The sequence below is a fragment of the Carcharodon carcharias genome, chromosome 15, assembly GCF_017639515.1.
Source record: "Carcharodon carcharias isolate sCarCar2 chromosome 15, sCarCar2.pri, whole genome shotgun sequence".
In the NCBI taxonomy this organism is placed as follows: Eukaryota; Metazoa; Chordata; class Chondrichthyes; order Lamniformes; family Lamnidae; genus Carcharodon; species Carcharodon carcharias.
The window spans coordinates 59,008,676-59,032,784 of NC_054481.1; the positions used below are offsets into that span (position 1 = coordinate 59,008,676).

The 24,109-nt window shown below is 45.2% G+C and overlaps 1 protein-coding gene across 4 annotated transcripts in view; it reads right to left on the reverse strand.

Moving 5' to 3' along the window:
* The window catches only part of LOC121288094 (probable helicase with zinc finger domain), a 471,833-nt gene that overhangs the window by 5,080 nt on the left and 442,644 nt on the right, over positions 1–24,109 (reverse strand). For all 4 annotated transcript variants that reach the window (XM_041206411.1, XM_041206410.1, XM_041206412.1 and 1 more), the window contains one exon: positions 14,960–15,212. In XM_041206411.1, coding sequence (XP_041062345.1) covers positions 14,960–15,212 — 253 coding nt within the window. The remainder of the gene's footprint in view (positions 1–14,959; positions 15,213–24,109) is intronic.

A 24,109-nucleotide genomic window follows, 5' to 3' on the forward strand; every position in this document is an offset into this window, starting at 1 on the left:
GGGGGCCACCGCCAAAATTGGGAGAGCTGTCTCACAGACTAGTCAAGCAACAGCCTGACATAGTCATCCTCATGGAATCATACCTTACAGATAATGTCCCAGACTCCACCATCACCATCCCTGGGTATGGCCTCTCCCACCAGCAGGACAGACCTAGGAGAGGTGATGGCGCAGTGGCATACAATTGGGAGGGAGTTGCCCTGGGAGTCCTGAACATTGACTTTGGACCCCATGAAGTCTCATGGCATCAGGTCAAACATTGTCAAGGAAACCTCCTGATTACCATGTACTTCCCTCCCTCAGCTGATGAATCAGTGCTCCTCCATGTTGAACATCACTTGGAGGAAGCGCTGGTGGCAAGGACGCAGAATGTACTCTGGGGGACTTCAATATCCACTACTGATCAAGCTGGCCGAGTCCTAAATGACATAGTTGCTAGACTGGGTCTGCAGCAGGTAGTGAGGGAATCAACAAGAGGGGAGAAACATATTTGCCAACCTGCCTCCCTCAGATGCATCTGTCCATGACAGTATTGGTGGAAGTGACCACCGCACAGTCATTGTGGAGATGAAGACCCGCCTTCACACTGAGGGTGCTCTCCATCATGTTGTGTGGCACTACCACCGTGCTAAATGGGATAGATTTTGAACAGATTTAGCAACTCAAGACTGGGCATCCATGAGGCACTGTGGGCCATCAGCAGCAGCAGAACTGTACTTGAACACAATATGTATTGCATATCCCTCACTCTACCATTACCACCAAGCCAGGGGATCAAAGCTGGTTCAATGAAGAGTGCAGGAGGGCATGCCAGGAGCAGCACCAGGCATAGGTGTCAACCTGGTGAAGCTATAATACAGGACTATTTGCGTGCCAAACAGCATAAGAAGCAAGTGATAGGCAGAGCTAAGCGACCCTACAACCAACAGATCAGATTTAAGCTCTGCAGTCCTGCCACATCTAGTCGTGAATGGTGGTGGACAATTAAACAACTCACTGGAGGAGGGGGCTCCACAAATATTCCCATCCTCAATGAAGGAGGAGCCCAACACAGCAGTGCAAAAGATAAGGCTGAAGCATTCGCAACAATATTTAGCCAAAAGTGCCGAGTGGATGATCCATCTCGGCCTCCTCCGGAGGCCCCAAGCATGACAGATGCCAGTCTTCAGCCAAATCGATTCATTCCACGTGATATAAAGAAATGGCTGAAGGCACTGGATACTGCAAAGGCTATGGGCCCTGACAATATTCTGGCAAAGGTACTGAAGATCTGTGCTCCAGAACTTGCCACGCCCCTAGCCATACTGTTCCAGTACAGCTACAACACTGGCATCTACCCAGCTATGTGGAAAATTACCTAGGTATGTCCTGTACACAAAAAGGACAAATCCAACCCGACCAATTACCACCCCACCAGCCTACGCTCAATCAGTAAAGTAATGGAAGTAATGTTTTCCCCCCACTCCCTCATACAAACACACACTGAGAGAACAAGGCATCGAGCGGACTAAATCAGTCTTGCTCCCCTACCCCGCACTTGCGCAACCGTTGGTCTCACACTGCGAGCATTGGATGTTCTGGCGCCAAACAGTGCTATCAAGCGGCACTTGCTTAGCAATAACCTGCTCACTGATGCCCAGTTTGGGTTCCACCAGGTCCACTCAGCTCCTGACCTCATTACAGCCTTGGTTTAAACAACCTTGGTTCAAACATGGACAAAAGAGCTGAACTCCCAAAGTGAGGTGAGAGTGACTGTCCTTGACATCAAGGCAGCACTTGACCGAGTGTGGCTTCAAGGAGCCCTAGCAAAACTGGAGTCAATGGGAATCAGGAGGAAAACACTCTGCTGGTTGCAGTCATACCAAGCATAAAGGAAGATGGTTGTGGTTGTTGGAGGTCAATCATCTCAGCTCCAGGACATCACTGCAGGAGTTCCTCAGTGTAGTGTCCTAGGCCCGACCAGAAACTGAACTGGACTAGCCACATATATACTGTGGTCACAAGAGCAGGTCAGAAGCTAGGAATCGTGCGACGAGTAACCCACCTCCTGACTCCCCAAAGCCTTTCACCATTTATAAGGCACAAGTCAGGAGGATGATGGAATGCTCCCTACTTGCCTGGATGAGTGCAGCTCTCACAACACTCAAGAAGCTGAACACTATCCTGCATGCCAACAGGACAAAGCAGCCTGCTTGATTGGCACCACATCCACAAACATTCACCCCCTCCACCACCGACGCACAGTAGTAGCAGTGTTTACCGTCTACAAGATGCACTGCAGGAATTCACCACGGCTCCTTAGATAGCACCTTCCAAACCGACGACCATTACCACCTAGGAGGACAAGGGCAGCAGATAGATGGGAACACCACCACCTGAAGGTTCCCCTCCAAGTAACTCACCATCCTGGCTTGGAAATATATCACTGTTCCTTCAATGTTGCTGGGTCAAAATCCTGGAAGTCCCTTCCTAACAGCACTGTGGGTGTACCTACACCACATGGCCTGCAGAGGTTCAAGAAGGTAGCTCATCACCACCTTCTCAGGGGCAACTAGGGATCGGCAATAAAAATGCTGGCCCAGCCAGCGAAGCCCAAATCCCGTGAATGAATAAAAAAGAACATGTCTATCTGTGCCCGCAGTTGACTAATTTTATTTACCAATCTCCATGCATTCATGTACATGCACAATAATCCTATTTTAAGCTTTACTGGATTACCTCTTACTCTGACCCCACCTAATAGCTTATTATTTCTTACTCTAGAGCTATCTGCCTCTCCCAATTCTTTGTGCACCTTGCTTTTCCTCAATAATGTTACCTTCTGCTTCCTACACCACTAAGTTAGTTTAAACCTTCTGCAAAAGCATCAGCAAACCATCCCAGAAGGACATTGGTTCCAGCTCTGTTCAGGTGCCGCCCGTCCAGCCTGTACAGGTCCCTTCTTGTGCAGAACATTTGCAGTGTCCCAGGAATTCAAAGCCCTTCCTCCTGCACCATCTCTCCAGCCATGCATTCCCCTGCTCTATCCTCCTTTCTCTATTCTAGCTAGTGTGTGGCACCAGGAATAATCCAGAGATTGTTACATTTGTTTGCTGGTTTCTTTCCTGGCTCCCTTTAATCTACTGGTGGAACCTCATCCCTCTTTCTACATATATTATTGGTCCAATATAGGCCACATCCACTGGCTACTCATACACCCTTCAGAATGCTTTGCAGCCGCTCAGCAACAAAATGGACCCTGGCACTAGGGAGGCAACAAACCAAGCTGGATTCACATCTGCGGCTGCAGAAATGCCTGTCTATTCCCCTAATTATAGAATCTCCTATTGCTATTGTTTCCCAATCTTCCTCATGCACCCACCCCACTGCACAGCTGAAACAGCCATGGTATTGTTGACTTGGATCTGGCTGCATTTCCCAGAGGAACCATCATTCTCATCAGTATTCAGAGCTGAATATCAGTTGGAGAGCAAAATGCACTCTAGGGACTCCTCATCACCTGCCTGGTCCTCCTTAACTGCCTGGCAGTCACCCATTCTCCCTCTAACTACATACCCTTAAGCTGCAGGGTGTCCACATCAACAAATGTGCTAGCCAAGAAATTTTCATCCTTGTGGATGCATCTCAGTATCACCACCTTCAGCCTAATGCCATCACCAAACACATCTTCTATTCCATTCGCCTTTCAGCATTCTGAAGGGACTATTCTCTCTGCAAAACTCTGGTCCACTCCTTAATCTTTGCCAACAACCCCTCCCCTTCTCACAGCACCTTTCCATGTAAGTACAGGAGATGCAATACCTGCCCTTTCACCTCCTCTCTCCTCACCATCCAAGGCCTCATCATCCAAGGCCTCAAACACTCCTTGCAGGTGAAGCAGCAATTTACATGTACTTCTTTCAATTTAATATATTGTATTCGCTGCTCACAATGCAGTTTTCTCTATTCAGTCCATAAGTGACCTCGAGCTTCTGGTCGTCTATCATTTTAATTCTCCACCTTGCTCTCACTCTGACCTTCTGTCCTCGGACCCCTGCAGTGTTCCAATGAAGGTCAACACAAGTTTGAGGAATAGCACCTCATCTTTCGATTAGGCACTTTATAGCCTTCCAAATTCAAACTCAAGTTCAACAATTTCAGTCTATCATATGCTTCCATTTTTTTTCCTTTTTCTTTGCAGGTTTCATTTCTTCTCTTGTCCTACTCTGTTTTTGCTTTCAAACAGCAGTTGCTTATCATTCAGCCATTACACACCGCCTCTAGACAATCTTTTGTTTCTTTATATGTCCCGTTATCACTCTCTTTGGCCTTATACCACCAACAATGTTGTCATTTAATCTCCCTTGTCAACCTGTCACAGATCTTCTGTTTTGTTCTTATTCACCCTCCCACCTTTCACTTGCTTAAAACCTATTACATGCAAGGTCATGAACCTGAAATGTCCCCTGTGTTTTTCCCCTGACCTGCTGAGTACATCCAGAATTTTCTGTTTTTATTTCAGATTCCAGTGTCCACCGTATTTTGCTTTTGTACACATATGGGGCAGAATGTTTTGTCCCGCGAGTGGGCACACGCCTGACCTGACTGGGAGTAAAACAGTGCATGTTGGGCGAGCCTCCTGATGTCATCGTGCACTCGCGCGATATTTTGCTCGGCAGATGCACATGGGTGCCAGACTGGCACCCACCATTAATTAAGAGGCCACTTAAGGCCCTTAACAGTCTAATTGATTGTGATTTTTTTCTTGCCCGTGCGATTTTCTGCTCACCACATGGGCAAAACAGGCAGACGGCCTGCTGACATTTTCACAAACTTCATCCAAAGGCGGGATAAAAAGGGTCAGCAGCATTACCAGTGTTAGTGAGGAGTTTTGGAGATAGTTTGCAGCTCGTTGCTTATTGGTACGTGGCAGCTTCATCTCTATTCGGGGCTTAGCATTTCCAGGATGTCTGAAAGGACCCTTTCATTTGAACACAAAGAACACTTAGTGCCTGTGCAATAAAGCACAGAGCCACAGATGTCCAGCATTACATACTGGTGTTTCCCGGACGAATTAAATAAAAAGGTGAAGCATACTCAGGCCATGACGACAAAAACACAATTTATATCATTCTAACAGTTCAATAACCTTAACAGAAACGTTTCTGGTATTCAACATTAAACCAGTATATATTAAGTAAACAAAAATGAACATAGAATTGCCCGTGACCTGTCCCTCGTGCTCATGGTGCCTTAAACTTACGTTTGCGAGTGCTACGTCTAGGTGCTCGCTGGCACTGGTATTGAAGACAGCCTGCTGACTCTACTGTCTTGTTGGCTTTGATGACCTTGGAGGTCATCCTCTGGCCAGTGGAGCCTGTATTGGCCCTGTCTGGGAGGGAGCGGCCAGTGCCATGGCTGGCATCTCCCCAGTCGCTGCAGCCTCATCAGATGCCACGGTCACTGGTGGAGGGGCAGCAGAGCTGCTGCCGTCATCCAGAGTGCCCTGACAGGAGCCAGCAGAGACGAGAGGCAGCTTGTGCGTCAACATGAGGTCGCTCTGGTCCTTCCTGCACACGATTGATGGACAGGCACTGACACTGATCACCTAAGGTCAGTGCCTATGTGAAGGCTTGCAGGTCCGAGCGAAACCCTAGGAACTCCTCATTCTGTCCCCAGAGCTGCCTCTCCATGAATTCCTCCATCACAAAAACCATGGTACGTACACCCTCATGGATCTCTGCCAGATCCTCCCGCACATCGCGCACATCCAGGCACCTAATGGACAGCTCCAGAGGCTCATCATCAGCCTTCGACTGAGCATCGTCTAGGTTCCCAGCAGTCCTCTGACTGCCGGTGCCCTGGATACTCTCTGCCTCCACCTGCACCTCAAGCGATTGTGATGTGCCAAGATAATAGCCGCCACTCTAATGCCCACGAGGTGCTGGTATATGTACAGGTGCCTGCATCGGAGAGCGGGTGTGACGCAGTGCAAATGACGCCCGGGGTCCTCCAGTGTCAGGGGTGGCCCTTTGGGATCCAGAGATCGAACGCCTGCTGGCGAACCTAAAAGGGAGAAGGACATGTCATTAGTTAAAGTCATCACACTGTCACTCTGAATGCCAGGCACTCTGGTGAGACAACAGAGATCTGCATCATGGTGCCCTCGTATTCCATTGATCAATGGGGACTCCAGGTTCGAGGCTTACCTCTATGCACTGCACTCTTATTGCACCTGCGCCTCTCCATGCTCAGTTGCATGTGGGGCATGCCAGCTCTCGAGCTCCAGGGTGCCTTGCTTAGGATTAGGAGGCTAGCAGGGCCTCCACCAGTCCATGAACTTTCTATATTGTTGTGGGTCATCTTCTCCTGAAACAACAGAGGAGCATTAATTAGTCCACTCTGCACCTGCAGCGTCATTGCAGCCTGGCCAACCCCAGCTGAGGAGCATCCGGCAGGGCACATCTGAGTCCTGGCCCTTGAGCTGCAAGGCACTCAGTCCAAGCAGCCCAGGGCTCACCCCCTTGGCCAGCTCTGGCATGATTGGCAGTTGGCATTCAGACTTTAGCACCATGGAAGTCCGGTGGGGGGGACGGCCAGACCTAAACACATCTGTGCATTGACCCATGCCAACATGGTACTCACCCTTCATGTACACAGCATGTCACTGAAGCGCTTCCAGCACTGCACCCAGGAATGCCGCATCACCTCACGACTGCTGACCAGCACTGCCACCTCCTCCCATGCTGTCTTGGTGCGATGGCCTCCTCCTCTCATCCCTGCGGACAAGGATGTCCCTCCTGGCAGGCATCTCCTCCAGGAATATGGTGACGTGCTTATCAGAGAAGGGGGAGTACCGAGTGCCCACCCGACCTGCCCTTTCGCCTGCCGTGCCCAGCTGCACTCAGGTCCATAGTGCCAGCTGCCTGGGCCGCTTTTAAACCAGTGGCCATGTCGCCATGGGACCCAGCGGCTGACAAGCTCCTGCCCGCCGACCAGTGAAGAGCCATGTTTCACACTGGGCAAGCCTTAATTGGCCCACCAGCATGAAAGTACGGTCGGGGCTCGATTGCGAGTGGTGGTCATTTTCGCAGCTGCTCCCAGGCCTGCCCAGCGTGCAGAACCAACAAAGGGAAAAATAAAATCACTGTTGCATGTTATTTCTTTGGTGTAATACATACTGAGGTGTTTGTGGCAAGTTGGATTTGGCCGCTGACAGCTATCATGTCCATACTGAATGATTAATGATTGTGATGAATTAACTATAGTTGATGTTTACAGTGGATTACCATCAAATAAGGGTCAGTTCTTGCCACAAATGTGTATAGTATTTTCTAGTTCATTTGAACTGGCTGAAAACACTTCAATACTAAACAGGATTTCTGTAACCATTAGATGATTTTCCAGTCACAGTTGTTCTTATACAAATGCTTAATTGCTGGAATTTTTTATTCTTTCACGGGAGTGTGGGCATCATTGGCTAGGCCACCATTTTTTGCCCATCCATAATTGCCCTTTAGGAGGTGGTAGTGAGCTGCCTTCTTGAACCGCTGCAGTCGATGTGTTCTAGGTACACCCACGGTGTTGTTAAGAAGGGAGTTCTAGGAATTTGACTCAACGACAGTGAAGGAACAGCGATATAGTCCCAAGTCAGGTGTGTGGCTTGATGGGGAACTTGCAGGTGGTGGTGTTCCCATGCATCTGCTGCCCTTGCCCTTCTAGGTGGTAGAGGTCATGTGTTTGGAAGGTTCTGTCTAAGGAGCCTTGGTGAGTTGCTGCAGTGCATCTTATAGATGGTACGCACTGCTGCCACTGTGCGTCAGTGGTGGAGTGAATGGACGTTGAAAGTGTGGACAGGGTGCCAGTCAAGCAGATTGCTTTCTACTGGAAGGTGTCGAGCTTCTTCAGTGTTGTGGGAGCTGCACTCATCCAGACAAGTGGAGAGTATTCCATCACACTCCTGACTTGTGCCTTGCAGATGGTGGACAGTCTTTGGGGAGTCAGGATGGGAGTTACTCGTCACAGAATTTCCAGTTTCTGACCTGATCTTGTAGCCACAGTATTTATATGGCTGGTCCAGTTCCTGGGCAATGGTAACCCCCAAAATGTTGATACTGGGGGATTCATAATGCCATTGAATGTGAAGGAAGGATGTTTGGATTCTCTCTTGTTGAAGATGGCCATTGCCACTTGTGTGGTGTAAATGTTTCTTTCCACTTATCAGCCCTCATCTAAAAGTTGTCCAGGCACAGAATTTTTCATCCCATGGGCAGGCGCGCGTCCAACCTGAATGGGAGTGAAATAGTGTGTGATGATGTCAGCCGAGCGTCCCCATGTCATCGGGCACTCTCATGATCTTTGGGTCGGCGGGTGCATGTGAGAGTTGGCAGCATGCCCATCAACAATTAAGAGACCTATTAAGGCCCTTAAGCAATTAATTAAGTTGAATTTTTCACTGCTCACTCAACCGTTTAGTTGGCGGGTGGACGAATAGGCCAGGCGGCCTTTCTATTTTTCATGAAATCTCATCCATGGGCTGGATGAAGTTTCCAACTGTTACTAAAAAAAAAGTAAAAATTTTGCAACATTCTTTTTTACATGTCCCTCTTCATGTGACTGAGTCACATGTGGGGACATGTTTATATCATTTGTAAAAAGTTTATTTTTGTATTTAAAATTCTTCAGTTCCCTGAGGCAGCTCTGTACCTTCAGGGAGCTTTCAGTGAGTGCTCCTCCGCGCATGCGCACACTTCAGCACTCGCACTCCTCCTGCCCCCACCCCGGCAGCGCTGATGGTCTTAGTACACATTTCACGCTGGCTGGCCGTTAATTGGCCAGCCAGCGTGAAATCGTGGTCCAAGCCCAGTCGTGGGCAACGGTTGGCCTTGCGGCCTTTCCCTGACATGCGCGCCATACCCACCCAACGAGGGGAAAGTCCTGCCCCAGGTCTTGCTGCATATGGACATAGACTGCATCAGTATCTGGGGAGTCGCGAATGGTGCTGGACATTGTGTCATCGTCAGCAAACATCCCCACTTCCGACCTTATGGTGGAGGGCTTGTTGATGAAACAGCTGAAGATGGTTGGGCCTTGGACACTACCCTGAGGAACTTCTGCAGTGATGTCTTGGGACTGAGTTGATTGACCTCCAACAAGCACAACCATTTTCCTTTGCACTATGTATTCCCTCAACCAGTGGAGAGTTTTCCTCCTTATTTTCATTGACTCCAGTTTTGCTAAAGTTCCTTGTGGCCACAGTCAGTCAAATGCTGCCTGGATGTCAAGGGCAGTCACCTTCACCTCACCTCTTCAGTTCAGCTCTTTTGTCCATGTCTGGACCAAGGTTATAATGAGGTCACAAACTGAGTGGCCCTGGTAGAACTCAAACTGAGCATCAGTGAGCAGGTTATTGCAGAGTAAGTGCTGCTTGATAGCACCATCGGCAACATCGTCCATTACTTGGTTGATGATTGAGAGTAGGCTGACCAGTAACTGGCCAGGTTGGATTTGACTTGATTTTTTGAACAGGACAAACCTGGGCAATTTTCCACATTGCTGATTAGATGCCAATGTTGTAGCTGTACTGGAACAGCTTGGCTAGAGGCGTGCCTTGTTCTGGAGCACAAGTCTTCAGTATTATTGCCAGAATGTTGTCAGGGCTCATCGCCTTTGCTGTATCCGTTGCCTTCAGCCGTTTCTTGATATCACATGGAGTGAATCGAATTGGCTAAAGACTGGCATCTGTGATGCTGGGGACCCCTAGAGGAGGCTGAAATGGATCATCCACTTGGCACATCTGGCTGAAGGTGGTTGAAAATGCTTTAGCCTCGTCTTTTGCACTGATGTCATGGAGGATGAGGATATTTGTGGAGTCTCCAGTTAGTTGTTTAATTGTCTATCACCATTCATGACTGGATATGGCAGGACTGCAGACCTTCGATCTGATCCATTGGTCATGGAATTGCTTAGCTCTGTCTTCCGCTTCCGCTGTTTGGCATGCAAGTAGTACTGTGTTGTAGTTTTGCCAGATTGAGACCTCATTTTTAGGAATGCCTGGTGCTGCTCCTGACATGCCTTCCTGCACTCTTCATTGAACCAGGGTTGATTCCCTGGCTTGATGGTAATGGTAGAGTGAGGGATATAAGACCATAAGATGTAGGAGCAGAAGTAGGCCATTTAGGCCATTGAATCTGCTCCACCATCCAATGAGATCATGGCTGATCTGATAATCCTCAACTCCACTTTCCTGCCTTTTCCCCATAATCCTTGATTCCCTTACTGATTAAAAATATGTCTATCTCAGCCTTGAATATACTTAATGACCCAGCTCCCACAGACATCTGCAGTAAAGAATTCCACAGATTCACTACCCTCTGAGAACAAGAAATTCTTCCTCATCTCTGTCTTAAATGGGTGACCCCTTACTCTGAGATTATGCCCTCTGGCCCTAGGCTTTCCCATAAGGGGAAACAACATCTCAGCATCTATACTGTCAAGCCCCCTAAGAATCTCATATGTTTCAATAAGGTAGACTCTCATTCTTCTAAACTCCAATGAGTACAGGCCTAACCTACTCAACCTCTCCTCATAAGAAACTCCCTCCATGCCCAGGATCAACCTAGTGAACCTTCTCTGGACTGCCTCCAATGCCAGTATATCTTTCCTTAGATAAGGGGACCAAAATTGTTCACAGTATTCTAGGTGTGGTCTAACTAGTGCCTTGTATAGTTTTAGCAAGACATCCCTATTTTTATACTCCATTCCCTTTGAAATAAAGGCCAACATGCCATTTGCCTTCCCTATTACCTGCTGAACTTGTATGTTAAGTTTTTGGGAATCATGCACAAGGACTCCTAAATCCCTCTGTGCTGCAGCCTTCTGCAGCCTTTCTCCATTTAAATAATGTTCAGCTCCTATATTCTTCCTGCCAAAATGCATAAACTCACATTTTTCCACATTATATTCCATCTGCCAATTTTTTGCCCGCTCACTTAACCTGTCTATATCCTCATCCTCCATGACATCAGTGCAAAAGATGTAGACTCCTTGTGCCATCCTCATCACTTGCCTTCCCACCTAGTTTTGTGTCATCCACAAACTTGGCGATAGTACTTGTCTTACCACTAATCTTTGCCACATTGTATGTTTCCCTCATCTAAGTCATTAATATATATTGTAAATAATTGAGGCCCCAGCACAGATTCCTGTGGCACTCCACTAGTTAAAGGTAGCTACCCTAAAAAGGCCCCCTTTATCCCAACTCTGTCTTCTATTCATTAGCCAATCCTCTATTCATGCTAACATACTACCACCAACACCATGGGCTCTTATCTTATTAAGTAGCCTTATGTGTGGTACTTTATTGAACGCCTTTTGGAAATCCAAATATATTACATTTACTGGTTTACTGGTACCTTTATCTATCCTGCTTGTTATCTCCTCAAAGAATTCTAATAAATTTATTAGGCATGATTTCGCCTTCATGAAGCCATGCTGACTCTGCTTGATTAGATTATATATTTCTAAATGCTCTGCTATTACATCCTTTATAATAGACTCCAACATTTTCCCAATGACAGATGTTAAGCTAACTGGCCTATAGTTACTTGTTTTTTGTCTCCCTCCCTTTATGAATAAGGGTGTTACATTGGCCGTTCTCCAATCCTCTGTAACTTTTCCAGAATCTAATGATTCTTGGAAGATTACTACCAGTGCATCCAATTTCTCTGTAGCTACTTCCTTTAATATCCTAGGATGCAACCCATCAGATCCAGGGAATTTATAGGCCTTTAGTCACATTAGTTTCCCTAGTATTTCTTCTTTAATGATAGTTATTGTATTCATTTCCTCCTCAGCTTTTGCCCCTTGATTATTTAATATTTTTGGAAAGCTATTAGTATCTTCTACCAGGAAGACTGAAGCAAAGTACTTATTCAACTCCGCTGCCATTTTCTAGTTCCTCATTATTATATCCCCAGCCTCATTCTCTAAAGGGCCTATGTTCACTTTGGCCTCTCTCTTCCTTTTTATATATTTAAAGAAGCTCTTACTGGCTGTCTTTATATTACTTGCTAGTTTACCCTCAAAGTTTATTTTTTCCTTTTTTTTTGGTCATCTTTTGTTAGTTTTTTTAAACTTTCCCAATCCTCTGTCTTACCACTAATCTTTGCCACATTGTATGTTTTTTCTTTCAATTTGATACTGTGCTTAAATTCCTTGGTAACCATGGTTGGTTTATCCCCTTCCTTGAATCCTTCTTTCTCACTAGGATATATCTTTGTTGAAAGTCATGAACTGTTTTCTTAAACGTCTGCCATTGTTCATCAACCGTCTTTTCTGCTAAACTGCTTTCCCTGTACACTCCAGCCAACTCTGTCCTCATTCCATTGTAATTACCCTTATTTAAGTTTATGCCAGGCCATGAGGTTACAGATTGGCTTTGAATACAACTCTGTTGCTGTTGATGACCCACAGCGCCTCATGGATGCCCAGTTTTGTGTTGCTAAATATGTTCGGAATCTATCCCATTTAGCATGGTGATAGTGCCACACAACACAATGGAGGGTATCCTCAATTTGAAGACAGGACTTTGTCACCACAAGGACTGTGCAGTGTCACTCTTACCAGTACTGTCATTGACAAATGCATCCGTGACAGATAAGACTGGTGAGGATGAGGTCAAGTAGTTTTTTCCTCCCTTGTTGGTTCCCTCACCACCTTCTGCAGTCCCAGTCTGATAGCTATGTCCTTTAGGACTCAGCCAGCACAGTCAGTAGTGGTGCTACCAAGCTGCTCTTTTGCGATGGACATTGAAGTCTCTCACCCAGAGTACATTCTGTGCCCGTGCCACCCTCATTGCTCCCTCTAAGATGTGTTCAGCATGGTGGAGTACTGATTCATCAGCTGAGGGGGTAGGGTGGGGAGGCTGGGCATGGTGGATAGTAACCAGCAGGATGTTTCCTTGTCCCTGTTTGACCTGATGCCACGAGACTTTATGGGGTCCAAAGCAGTGTCGATGCTGAGGACCCTCAGGGCAACTCTGTCCTGACTGTATACTATTGTGCCACCACCTCTGGTGGGTCTGTCCTGTCAGTGGGAAAGGACATACGCAGGGAGGGTTGATGGTGGTGTCTGGGACATGGTCACACTCATGGAATCATATCTTACAGACAATGCCAGGCTGTTGCTTGACTAGTCTGTGAGACAGCTCTCCAAACTTTGGCAAAAGCTCCTAGATGTTAGTGAGGAGGACTTTGCAAGGTCCACAGGGCTGGGTTTGCCATTGTTGTTTCTGGTGCCTAGTGGTTTGATACAACTGAGTGGCCTGCTAGACTATTTCAGAGGGCTTTTAAGAGTCAACTACATTGCTGTGCATCTGGAGTCCCATGTGGGCCAGACCAGGTAAGGATGGTAGATTTCCTTCCCACAGGACATTAGTGAATGGGTTTTTGTGACAATTCATAATGGTTTCATGGTCATTATTACTGAGACTAGCTTTAAATTCCAGATTTATTAACTGAATTTAAATTCCACCAGCTACCTCATACTATATTTCTCCCCTGTGCTAGTTTAATGCAGGAATTAACTAGTTTGTATTCATAAAAGCACAAAAAGGAATTGGGTCTGTCAATAACAAGCATTTGTATATGGACAGCTGGAAAAACCTCTCTTATGATTTTCCCATCAACAACAGAAAAGCTTTGATCCAACACAGGTTGTAAGAAGCTCTGAACAAAAATTATTTCAGGCATGCTCATTGCAATTGATACACCAAGTTTCCCAAATCGATTAATTAGTTCAATCAAATGCAAATGAGCACCAGGAAAAATTCCTCAAAAATAATTCTGATAAAGTGTTGAAACAGGAATGCTTCTTTTGCTTTTTCCTGTTTGCAGTAGCACCACATCTCCTAGCCATGATCTCATATCCTACTATTCCGTGAACTATTCAGTGCAGCAACAATGCCTCTTCCCCAAAAACAAACAGTACTTATTTTAACAAAAAAAAGAAGTGCTGAAAAAACTCAGCAGTTCTGCCATCATCTGCAGAGAAAGAAACAGAGTAACAGAATTCCAAAGAAGAGTCATATTGGAGTTGAAACATTGGGCAGAATTTTCTGCCTACCGGGCGAGTGGGCCCAACCCAATCTCCAGCGGGTGGGGAGCCGATCTCTGCCGGAGAAGCGGGCTCTGCTGCCATTTTAAGTGGGCGGGCCAATTGAGGTCCGCCCAGTGTGACGCCCAGCGGGAAGCACTATGCGCTTCCTATGCGGGCAGGGGGGCATTCCCTAAATGCAAGAGCGCGCTGTTTCGTGCATGCGCATGAAAGAACGCACATCTCCCTGAGGCTAAGTGCTGCCTCAGGGAGATCGCTGACAGCTGTATAAACTTTAAAAATAGAAAAAAAAAATCTGTAACATGTTCCCCTCACATGACAATGTCACACAAGATGGGACATGTTAATAATTTTCACAAAAACTTTATTACACTTTTTTAAACCCTACATGAAACCTCATCCCGCCAGTGGATGAGGTTTCATGTTTTTTCAGAAGCCTGCCGGGGCTCCTGGCCTGCCCGCCACCCTTAAGGTTGGATGGGCAGGACCTTTAATTGTGTTAATGATCCTGTCAATGGCCTCAATTGGCCATTGACGGGTTGGAGGGCGCACAGCTGATTTTGCTGTGCCCCCACCTTCCTGAAGATTTAAATGAGACGCAAAATGCGTCATTTTGCGTGTCGGTGAGCGGGCCCTGCCCCCTGCTCACCGATGGCAAAATTTAGCCCATTAACTCACCAAGATGCTGCCTGATCTGCTGAGTTTCTCTGGCACTTTGTTTTTGTTTCCGACCTCAAGCATCTGCAGTATTTTGCTTTTATTTTAGTAATTACTTTACAATAGGTCATCACCACTACTAAACTGGGAGAAAAATCTTTTAAAAACATTAACGGGGTCCAATTATTACAAAGTGAAATGCAAATACCTGGTAAAAACTGCCCATTGTAGGCAATTCTTTCTGGACTCAATGCAGGGGACTGGACACTGTAATTGCTGATGGTATTATAAAGCTCTGCATCAGGATCCCCCGACAACTGGTTGGTTGGGACAGGTGATAGCTGCTGATCTGGGCTGCAGTATGGACTTGGTCCCTGGCTACTTTCCATGGAGGATGCTCCCAGAGGGCTGGATGCAGAATGCCTCTGATACAGTGGTCTGCCTGACACTCGGACTTCAGCCTGGAAAGGGAAATAGGTGAAGTACTTAATCATAGAAAAAACCTTAATCAAAACTGAATGAGGTAGCTCAGTATACAGTATGAGCTTTTCAGTGCTACAGTAGAGAATATTTGCTTACTATCAGAACTATTTTAAACATCAAACATACAGAGGCCAACCAATTTATGGTCACATTTAGAGGGAGCTTTATCTGTGACTAGCCTGACCTGAGGCATTTAGAGAAGGTTTTGCTCCAAGTTCTGTCGTTAAACACTTTTAGGAAAAGTGCATGTGTATTAAATATGGTTGTGTTTATTCACATGTGCAAAATCCATATTTCTGATTGGTCTTCTTGGAGGCCAGAACACACCCAAAAGTTTGTCTAGAAAGTTGATTCAGTCATAGTCAGATAGACAATCAGGTTTCAAAGCTATGATTGAACTATATAACTGAGGAAGGTGCAAATCATGTGAGAATGGTGATATGGTAAAATGCGCAAAGTGATTAATTTTGTGAAAATCCTCTGTTATCGAGTGTCCTGCAATTGTAATTACTGTTGTCCTTGGCTGATAAAATAACATACTTTATACCCTAATTAGTGGATTAGTTACTTCATTGAATTTTTTCCCCTTCAGGAAGTGATAGAAGTTTTTTAATTCAGAATGAAGTGGCCAAGATCAAGTCTACAACTTAAAAAAAATTCATTATGGGCAGGATCTTCCGGTTGGCGAGTGGCAGCGAGGCCCGTTCGCCAACGTGTAAAATGGAACTCCCAACATCACCCCGCGTCATGTCCATTTTCAGGTCGGCCTATTAAGGCCATTGATAAACTAATTAAAGTCATTAGTGGACTTGCCCGTCCAACCTTAAGGTTGGCGGACAGGCCAGGAGCCCTGGCGGGCTTCGGAAAAAGCATGAAACCTCATCCACGGGCGGGATGAGATTTCATGAGGGTATTTAAATTTTTATCCAATCTTTCAGTAAAAGTTATGGACATGTCCCAACTCATGTAACAATGTCACATGAGGGGACATGTCAGGGAAATTTTTGAATCATTTGTATTAAAAAGTTTAATTCCGAGCCGATCTCCCTGAGGCACCACTTAGCCTCAGGGAGATCTGTGTGCTCTTTCACGCACATGCGTGAAAGAATACACTCCCGGCTGAGGGAACTCCCCCCCCCGCCCCCCCACCCGCCTGCACAGGGAGTGCATAGCACTTCCGAGTGGATGTCATGCTGGGCAGGCCTTAATTGGCCTGCCCACATAAAATGGTGCGCGAGCCCGCTCCCACACTTCCACCCCAATGGGGGGAAAATTTTTCCCTATATGTGTGTGTGGTACCTGTGGATAGGGTATGGGTGTGTGGAGACATGTACTTGAAGAGGACTAATTTGCAGGGCTATGGGGAAAAAGGAGTGTGGGACTAAATTGAATAACTCTTTCAAAGAGCTGGCACAGGTGTGATAGCCTGAATGGATATGATTTTGTGATTCAGCATACATGTAAGTCCTATGCTGTAGCTCCACCAGGTTGGCACATAATCTTCAGGTACACCTGGTGCTGCTCCTAGCATGCTTTTCCACAGTCCTCATTAGACCAGGGTTGATCACCTAGCTTCACGGTATCAATTTGAAGATCATGGCTGGGGATTTCTGCTTCTGTGCTTCCCAGTATATGACCTTCCCCCATTCACCTAAGTCCCTGATTTTCTGCCAATGGCTCAGGTATTGGATAACTGTGTTCACCATTCATAGTTGAGTTGGTCCTAAACTTCCATCGTCAGATGTGTCAAAATAGGGCCAACACAAATCTCAAAAAGATGAGCTAAATTGCTCTTGCCAAGAGCCAGCAGGGGTTTGCAGGCTGAATGACCTCCTTCTGTGCTGTAACCATTCTAAGATTCTATTCTATGATTCTATCTTACTTTCTAACTGTCTTGTTATGCAGGGAGCTCTGGCTTTGGCTGTCCTCCCTTTCCCACTTGTGAAAATATACCTAGATTGCACATGAACCATCTCCTTTTTAATGGCTGACCATTGTTTCATTACAGTTCTGCCTGCCGGTCTTTGACTCCAATTTACCCGGGCCAGATCCCTCCTGAATTTGTAAAAATTAGTCCTCCTCCAATTAAGTATTTTTATTCTAGAGTGCTCCAATTTACCTAACTCAACTCCCTCCACTCTTTCCTCATAACCCTGCAAATTGTTTCTCTTCAGGAGCTTATTCGATTCCCTTTTGAAAGCCACAATTGAATTTGCTCTACCATTCTTTCAAGCCGTGCATTTTAGATCATAACTACTCACTGCATTAAAAAACGTTTTTCCTTATGTAAACTTTGGTTCTTTTTGCCAATCATTTTAAGTCTGTGTCTTCTAGTTCCAAAGCCTTCTCCATAACTATTCTAAACCTTACAACACTATGATCGCTATTCCAGAGATGCACCTGTTATGACATTTCCCATTTGACCCACTTCATTTCCCAGAACTCGATCCAGCAACGCCTCCTTCCTCATTGGGCAGGAAACATACTAATCAGGAAAACAATCCTGAAATTCCTCCCTTTCTCTGTCCATAATCAATGGTCCATTCAATATTGCATTAGTTAAATTTTCCCAGTATCACTACCTAATAGATCTTATTAACCCTCAGTAATTTCTTGTGGATGTTCTCCTCTACCTCCTTCCCACAGTTCATTAGTTTAGAAAATACAACACATAGGGTAATAGCCCCTTTATTGTTTCTCAATTCTAGACAAATAGATTCTCTCTTTGGCCTCAAGGACATTCTCTCTTTCTTGCAACCACATCAGAACTGCTAGCTCTCCTATTTTGCCCTTCCCTATCATTCCTGAATATCTGTACCCTGGAATATTAAAAATCCAATCCTCTCTCTTTTTGGGTGAGGTCTCAGGTATTGTAATTACGTCATATTTCCATGTAGCTCTTTGGGCCTTCTCACCAACTTTATTAGCCACATTTCATGCATTTACACACATAGCCCAGAATATAATGCTCGTTGGGCAGGCACGCGCCCGACCCGACTGAGTATATCATGTCGCGCGAAGACATCATGTCGGCGGGCACACATGGGAGTCAGCAGCGTAACCACCAACAATTAAAAGATATGTTAAGGCCATTAAAAAGGTAATTGAATTACATTTTTTGCTGCCCTTCCAACCTTACGGTTGACAGGCAAGCAAAAAAGCCAAGCAGCCTTTTCATTTTTTAGGAAACCTCATCTACGCGGGATAAGGTTTCCAACAGCAATTAAAAATAAAATAAAAACTTTAAATTTTCATTAATAACATGTCCTGCTCATGACAAAGTCACACGAGGGGACATGTTGTTGAACATTTTAAAAATATTTATTTTTATTTTTCACAACTCTTCATCTCCTTGAGGAAGCACCGATGCACATGCGCATACTCACCCTCCCGCCCCCCCTGACCCCCCAGCCCCCACACACACAGGCAGCATTGCAGCATGCATTTCACGTTGGGTGGGCCTTAATTGGCCCACCAGCGTGAAGCCGCGGTCTAGCCCCGATTGCAGGCAGCGGTTGGCTTCCCGACCAGTCCGGCCTGCCCCCGCCAAGCCCACCCGACAAGGGAAAAATCCTGGCAATAGTCTCCAAACTCAACTTAGACCTCTCTATATTTTCTCATGATTCCACCCAATTCTGTCTTAGTTCTAACTGTCTCTCCCATTTCTTTGTGCACCTTGTTTCTACTTTTCAATCTTTCATCCTGGTGCCCAACCTCCTGTCGAATTAACTTAAACCCTTCCCAACAGCACCAGTTAACCTGTCCACAAGGATTTTGGTTCCAGTTCTGTTCAGGTGCAACCTATCTACCTTGAACAGTTTCCTTCTGCCCCAAGGTCCCAGAAGCCTTCCCATTTTTTCAAAGATTGATCATATGATCACTTTAGAAATCTGTACTGGCCATATTTTTCCAAATATTTAATAATTTCATCTATATTCTAAATTCTAATAGTCTACCAACAACTGATTAACTGGGCTGATGTTGTGGCTTATCTTGCTCTCCTTTTTTTCAAGAGAAGTATCACATTTACCTCCATCCACATTCTTCAGGCACAATGGCACACTTTTCAATTCCACAGAATTCTGGAAAAACTATAATTATAGCCTCCTCTATTTGTTCCCTCAGGACATTCAGATGTGAACTATTAGTCTTGGTGATTTGTTTAACTTAAGGGTGAGCAACTTTTTTAGTACCATTTCTCCTTATATAGTAAAAAAATAATTTAAGTCAGCTTATCACTAAATTATGCTTACACAGATAATTATATCTGTAAACGTTTTTACGTTTCTGTGTTAGATCAAATATACTGCATTTGATTTTTTTTTTAAATTCAGAAACCCAGGTATAGGGCCAAGGCCCCATAAAACAGGATGCCAAAAAAGTAGAGGACTATAAACAATCAGGGATTAGCTTGAGTTTTAGAAGCCTGTAGATCATAGACTGAGAAAGTAAGAAGTTTCAGAGTAGAAGAGTGCATATATAAGAGTAGTAAAATACTTTGTCATTGGACTTGTAGATTTTAAAACTCTCAGTACAGTTTCTGATGCAAAGTCACCTCTATTATAACTGGTGATTTTGTAGCTATGCTTCCACATGAAGCTGAAAGGATAAAATGTCTGAATGGCTCAGATGGAGCCCATCGAGCTGATTGCCTCCTTTAAAGGTTAAGTACTATATACCATGACCTTCTCAAAGAAAAGCTGGCTGACATGCTGCGTTACAGGAGGAAATCTTTTCTTTTAAATTCAAATAAAGGTCAGGTTTTTTTTAAAAATGGTTTATTCCCAGATGTCAAAGCTTTCAAGACAATCCAATTGAATTCTCATGAATGCAACCCTGAAATCAGGAAATAACTGCCTGCCCTGATCCACACAAATCATTACAAAGTCCTGTGTGAACACCCTGATTGTCAGTTTATACACAAGCCTAGTTTGTGCAACCCATTACACCCTTCAATGAGCATTTATCAATCAAATCAGAATTTTGTTATATTGGAGTCAGAAAAATAGCACTTCCCAGTCAGATGTGGGTTAAAGTGCGAATTATTAATGATCACAGTGGCTGAAACTTCTAATTACAGCATGGTGAGTATCGTTTAAAAGTCACATTCAATTCCTAATGGGAAAAATATCAGCAATAAAATGGTAATTTAGCACTCAATTGTATTTTTCCATTTACGCTTATTCAGTATTTAATATGACATCTTCACTACCACAGTCAGTTTCTCAATAGCTGCAGCCTAGAGAATGAAAAAAAGGCTGAGGACATACGGAATGGTACATAGATGCATGAGGCCGCTGGGCTATCATAAGACAGCTTGTCTGAAGTTACAGATGTGAGCCGATCTTATCACTTGCTTTAAACATCTGAATTAAGTATCTCTAATGTCTCTTTTCTTGCAGTTTAATGGTAATCTTACTATCAAAAGCACTAACTCCACGCTGCCAGTAAGAAAAACTGGATATAGCAGGAAGATTTAACTACTATTCAACTTTATTCTTAATGAAGGGATCTCTACAATTCCACATGTTTTTGGGCTTTATCTTCCCTGGGGGGAACAAGAACAGGGAAGGTCATTACTTGCATTCCCAATATTGACCTGTCAAGAGTCACCCAACTGCCTCAAGCCTAGTGGACTTGATAGATCCATTGAAAATAAAGATGTCCAAAGGCTGTCGAGGGGACAGAAATAAATTGTTTGGCTTCACTTGGTGACACTAACTTGAAAGCTTAAAAGTAATTTTCCAGAGCACTGCATGATGGCTACGCATCTTTAAGATCAAAGGCCATCTGTTTCTCTTGAGGAACAACCTCTCTATAATCACCACTGATCCACATTGCGTAAGGGAGCCTCATACTAGACCAAAAAATGGTCCTTCTACTGTATGGAGTTCTGTACAGGTTTAACCAACATAACTCCATGCTGCCATATCCTGGGAAGCAAATTTCAATCAGTGCAGCAAAACCAGCATTTCTGCTTTCCCAGATGTTTTTTTACTAGCTTTTCTGTCTGGTATTAATCAGAACAGCAAGGTCATAAGCACTACAGTACAAAATGAGGTCATTTGACCCAATGTGTCTGTATGGGTGTAGGGTCTTCAACTGGAGTCATCTAAATTAATCTTGATTACATTTTTGGAACTTGTTTACTCTTTTTCACTCCCAATATTTCTGGTTTCCATATTTCAGACTATTTCAGCTACTCGTTTGATCCCATGATCCCCCTAATGTTCAGAAGTTGGCAAAGTAACACTGCTAGGTCTTAACTTAGGTTTTAACTTCTTAAATAAAAGAAGAATAACTGAAATGTAGGAGTAACAGCATATAATATTTTAGTGACTTTAAGTTTAGCTGGTTCTTTGCATTGAAAATAATTGGTAGTGTTACAATCTCCATCAAGACCATTAATATTTAAAGAGAAATTCAAAATCTCAGTTATCTAGTGAAAGAAAGAAGCCACAAGACTCCACGACTTAAAACAAATGAATTTTACTAGACACGAGTCAAGTAAAGCAAATAAACACTGCATTAGGTGATGACTTGTACTTTACATTGAACAGCATAATAAAACACAATCACATATACTCTAGACTAAAATTCTCAACTGAACTTTGTCTTTTCCACTATGATTGTCCCCAGAAAGTCTTTGGCTATTTATCAAGGTCTTGAAAGTTATTCACTTTCTTATGGCCAGATCCAAACATTTTCACAGCTGCCTTATAAGGTCTGGGACTTTTCACTCCGAGGGTTACTGTAGATTTCTTCCTCTAGCTCCAAACTAGGCAAATCTTCAGCTTCTTTTCTTCTCATGAATTCTGTCTCCTAACTGAGTGTGAGCCCCCATTCACATTCCGTGCGGTGAAAGATAAAGTTAGCATTTTCTCGGCTTAAGATGCATGTCTGGCTAACATTTATCTCTTTTGCTTCCTCAACTCCCAGTCTGTTCCCAAGCTAAACTGCTTGCTTCTGTGAGCAAAAGCAAAGATAAAGCCCACACAAAAGGGCAGTCACCTGCAACCTATCTCCAACATGGTATACCTGGGATGTTCTGTTACAGGCAGAAGAGAGGTGGTGGGGTAACTTTTCCCCATTTCTCCTCCCCTCTCAGTTGTCTGCAAAAAGATGTACACTTAGAAGGAGTGATTTAAACCTTTTGAGTGTTGTGACTTTTAGTAAGGAGTTTCCTGTTGGTGACACTAACTCGAAAGCTTAAAAGTAATTTTCCAGAGCACTGCATAGTGGCTATGCATCTCTAAGATCAAAGACCATCTGTTTCTCTTAAGAAACAACCTCTCTATAATCACCACTGATCCATATTGGGAGCCTCATACTAGACCAAAAAAGTGGTCCTTCTACAAACTGTATGGAGTTCTGTACAGGTTTAACCAACATAACTCCATGCTGCCATATCCTGGGAAGCAAATTTCAACCAATGCAGCAATGAAGCAGACTGTCGATTAAGTTTAATTCAGAAGATAAAGGGCGAAATTTTCCAAACCCGCCGGCATCAGGTGTGTACAGCGGCATGAGCGGACAATATGGCGAGAAAGCTAAAAATCGGTTTCGCGATGTCCTGAAACCAGTTTGCAATCGTCCGCTCAGCCCGTTGATGGTGGGCTGCTTTTCCCACCTTCGGATGTCAGGAACCTCATTGTAATACATCAGTAGATCATTATAAGGCCAGCCCGCCGGAATCATCCCCCCACGCTCAACTGTCCACCCATGCCGATGGGAAAACACGCTGGTGTAGAACACGACTTGACAAGTGTGATGTGCAGAAGTCAGGACTTTACCATCAGGGATGTGCTCACATCGCGGACATTCGAGGAGCAGGAGGTGCTGGAGCCTGACAGCAACAGGACCCTGGAGGAATGTACATGGCATGCTGGGTAGATTCTCATGGATATGGCTCTGCCGCGAAGCAGCTCACGGAAGGTGGAAAGTCATCGCAATGGATGAAAGCAAAATGCCCTGAAGAGTCATAAGGACTCGAAACGTTCACTCTGTTTTTCTCTCCACAGATGTTGCCAGGCCTGCTGAATTTTTCCAGTGTTTTTTGTTTTTATGCTCACAATGGATGATGGTCAAGGTGATGTAGAGGAAGGTCCAGCTGTGTTTGGGAGAGGAAGATGCACAGGAGTGGGAGAGGAAAGTCTAGGATTGACTGGGAGAGGAAGGGGTGTCAGGGGGGTGTGAGGTTGGGGTGGGGGGAACTAAGGTATCGCGGGGGTGAGAATGGGAGGGGGGGAACTAAGGTGTCGGTAGGGTGAGGTTGGGGGCAATGAAGGTATTGGGGAGGGAGGTTGGGAGGGGACAGGGACTACACGGGCAGCAGTGGGTAATGGGGAGAAGGCGGCAACTGGGGAATGTAGGTATAAGGGGGGGTGGAAGGTGTACGGGAAGGAATTCGGAGTTGGGGGGGAAATCAATGTGGAGAGGGGAAGGAATCCAGGAGGAGGAAGGTATATGGAAAGGCGACGGAGTCCAGGGGAGGAAGGATTGCGGAGGGGGGAGGGAGGAGGGAGTCCAGGGGCAGGAAGGTGTCCGGGGGGGAAGAAGGGTGGAGGAGGGAGTGCGGGGAGTGGGTGAGTAAGAGTGTCTGAAGGAGTCAGGAAGAGAGAAGGATTAAAACTGCAGGAAGAAGTAAGGCTAGAGGAAGAAGTAAGGCTGGAGGAAGGAGTTGGGAAGGGAAAAGGACTAAGAGTTACAGAAGTAAGGTGTCTAAAGGAGTCAGGAGGGGGGAAGGACGAGGTGGGGGGATGGAGTCCAGGGGAGGGGGGAACTAAGTGGGGGGAAAATCCAGGGAGGGGGGCAGGGGCTCCAGGGAGGAAGGAGTTCCAAGGGGGGAAGAGGTTCCAAGGGGGAAGGGGTTCCA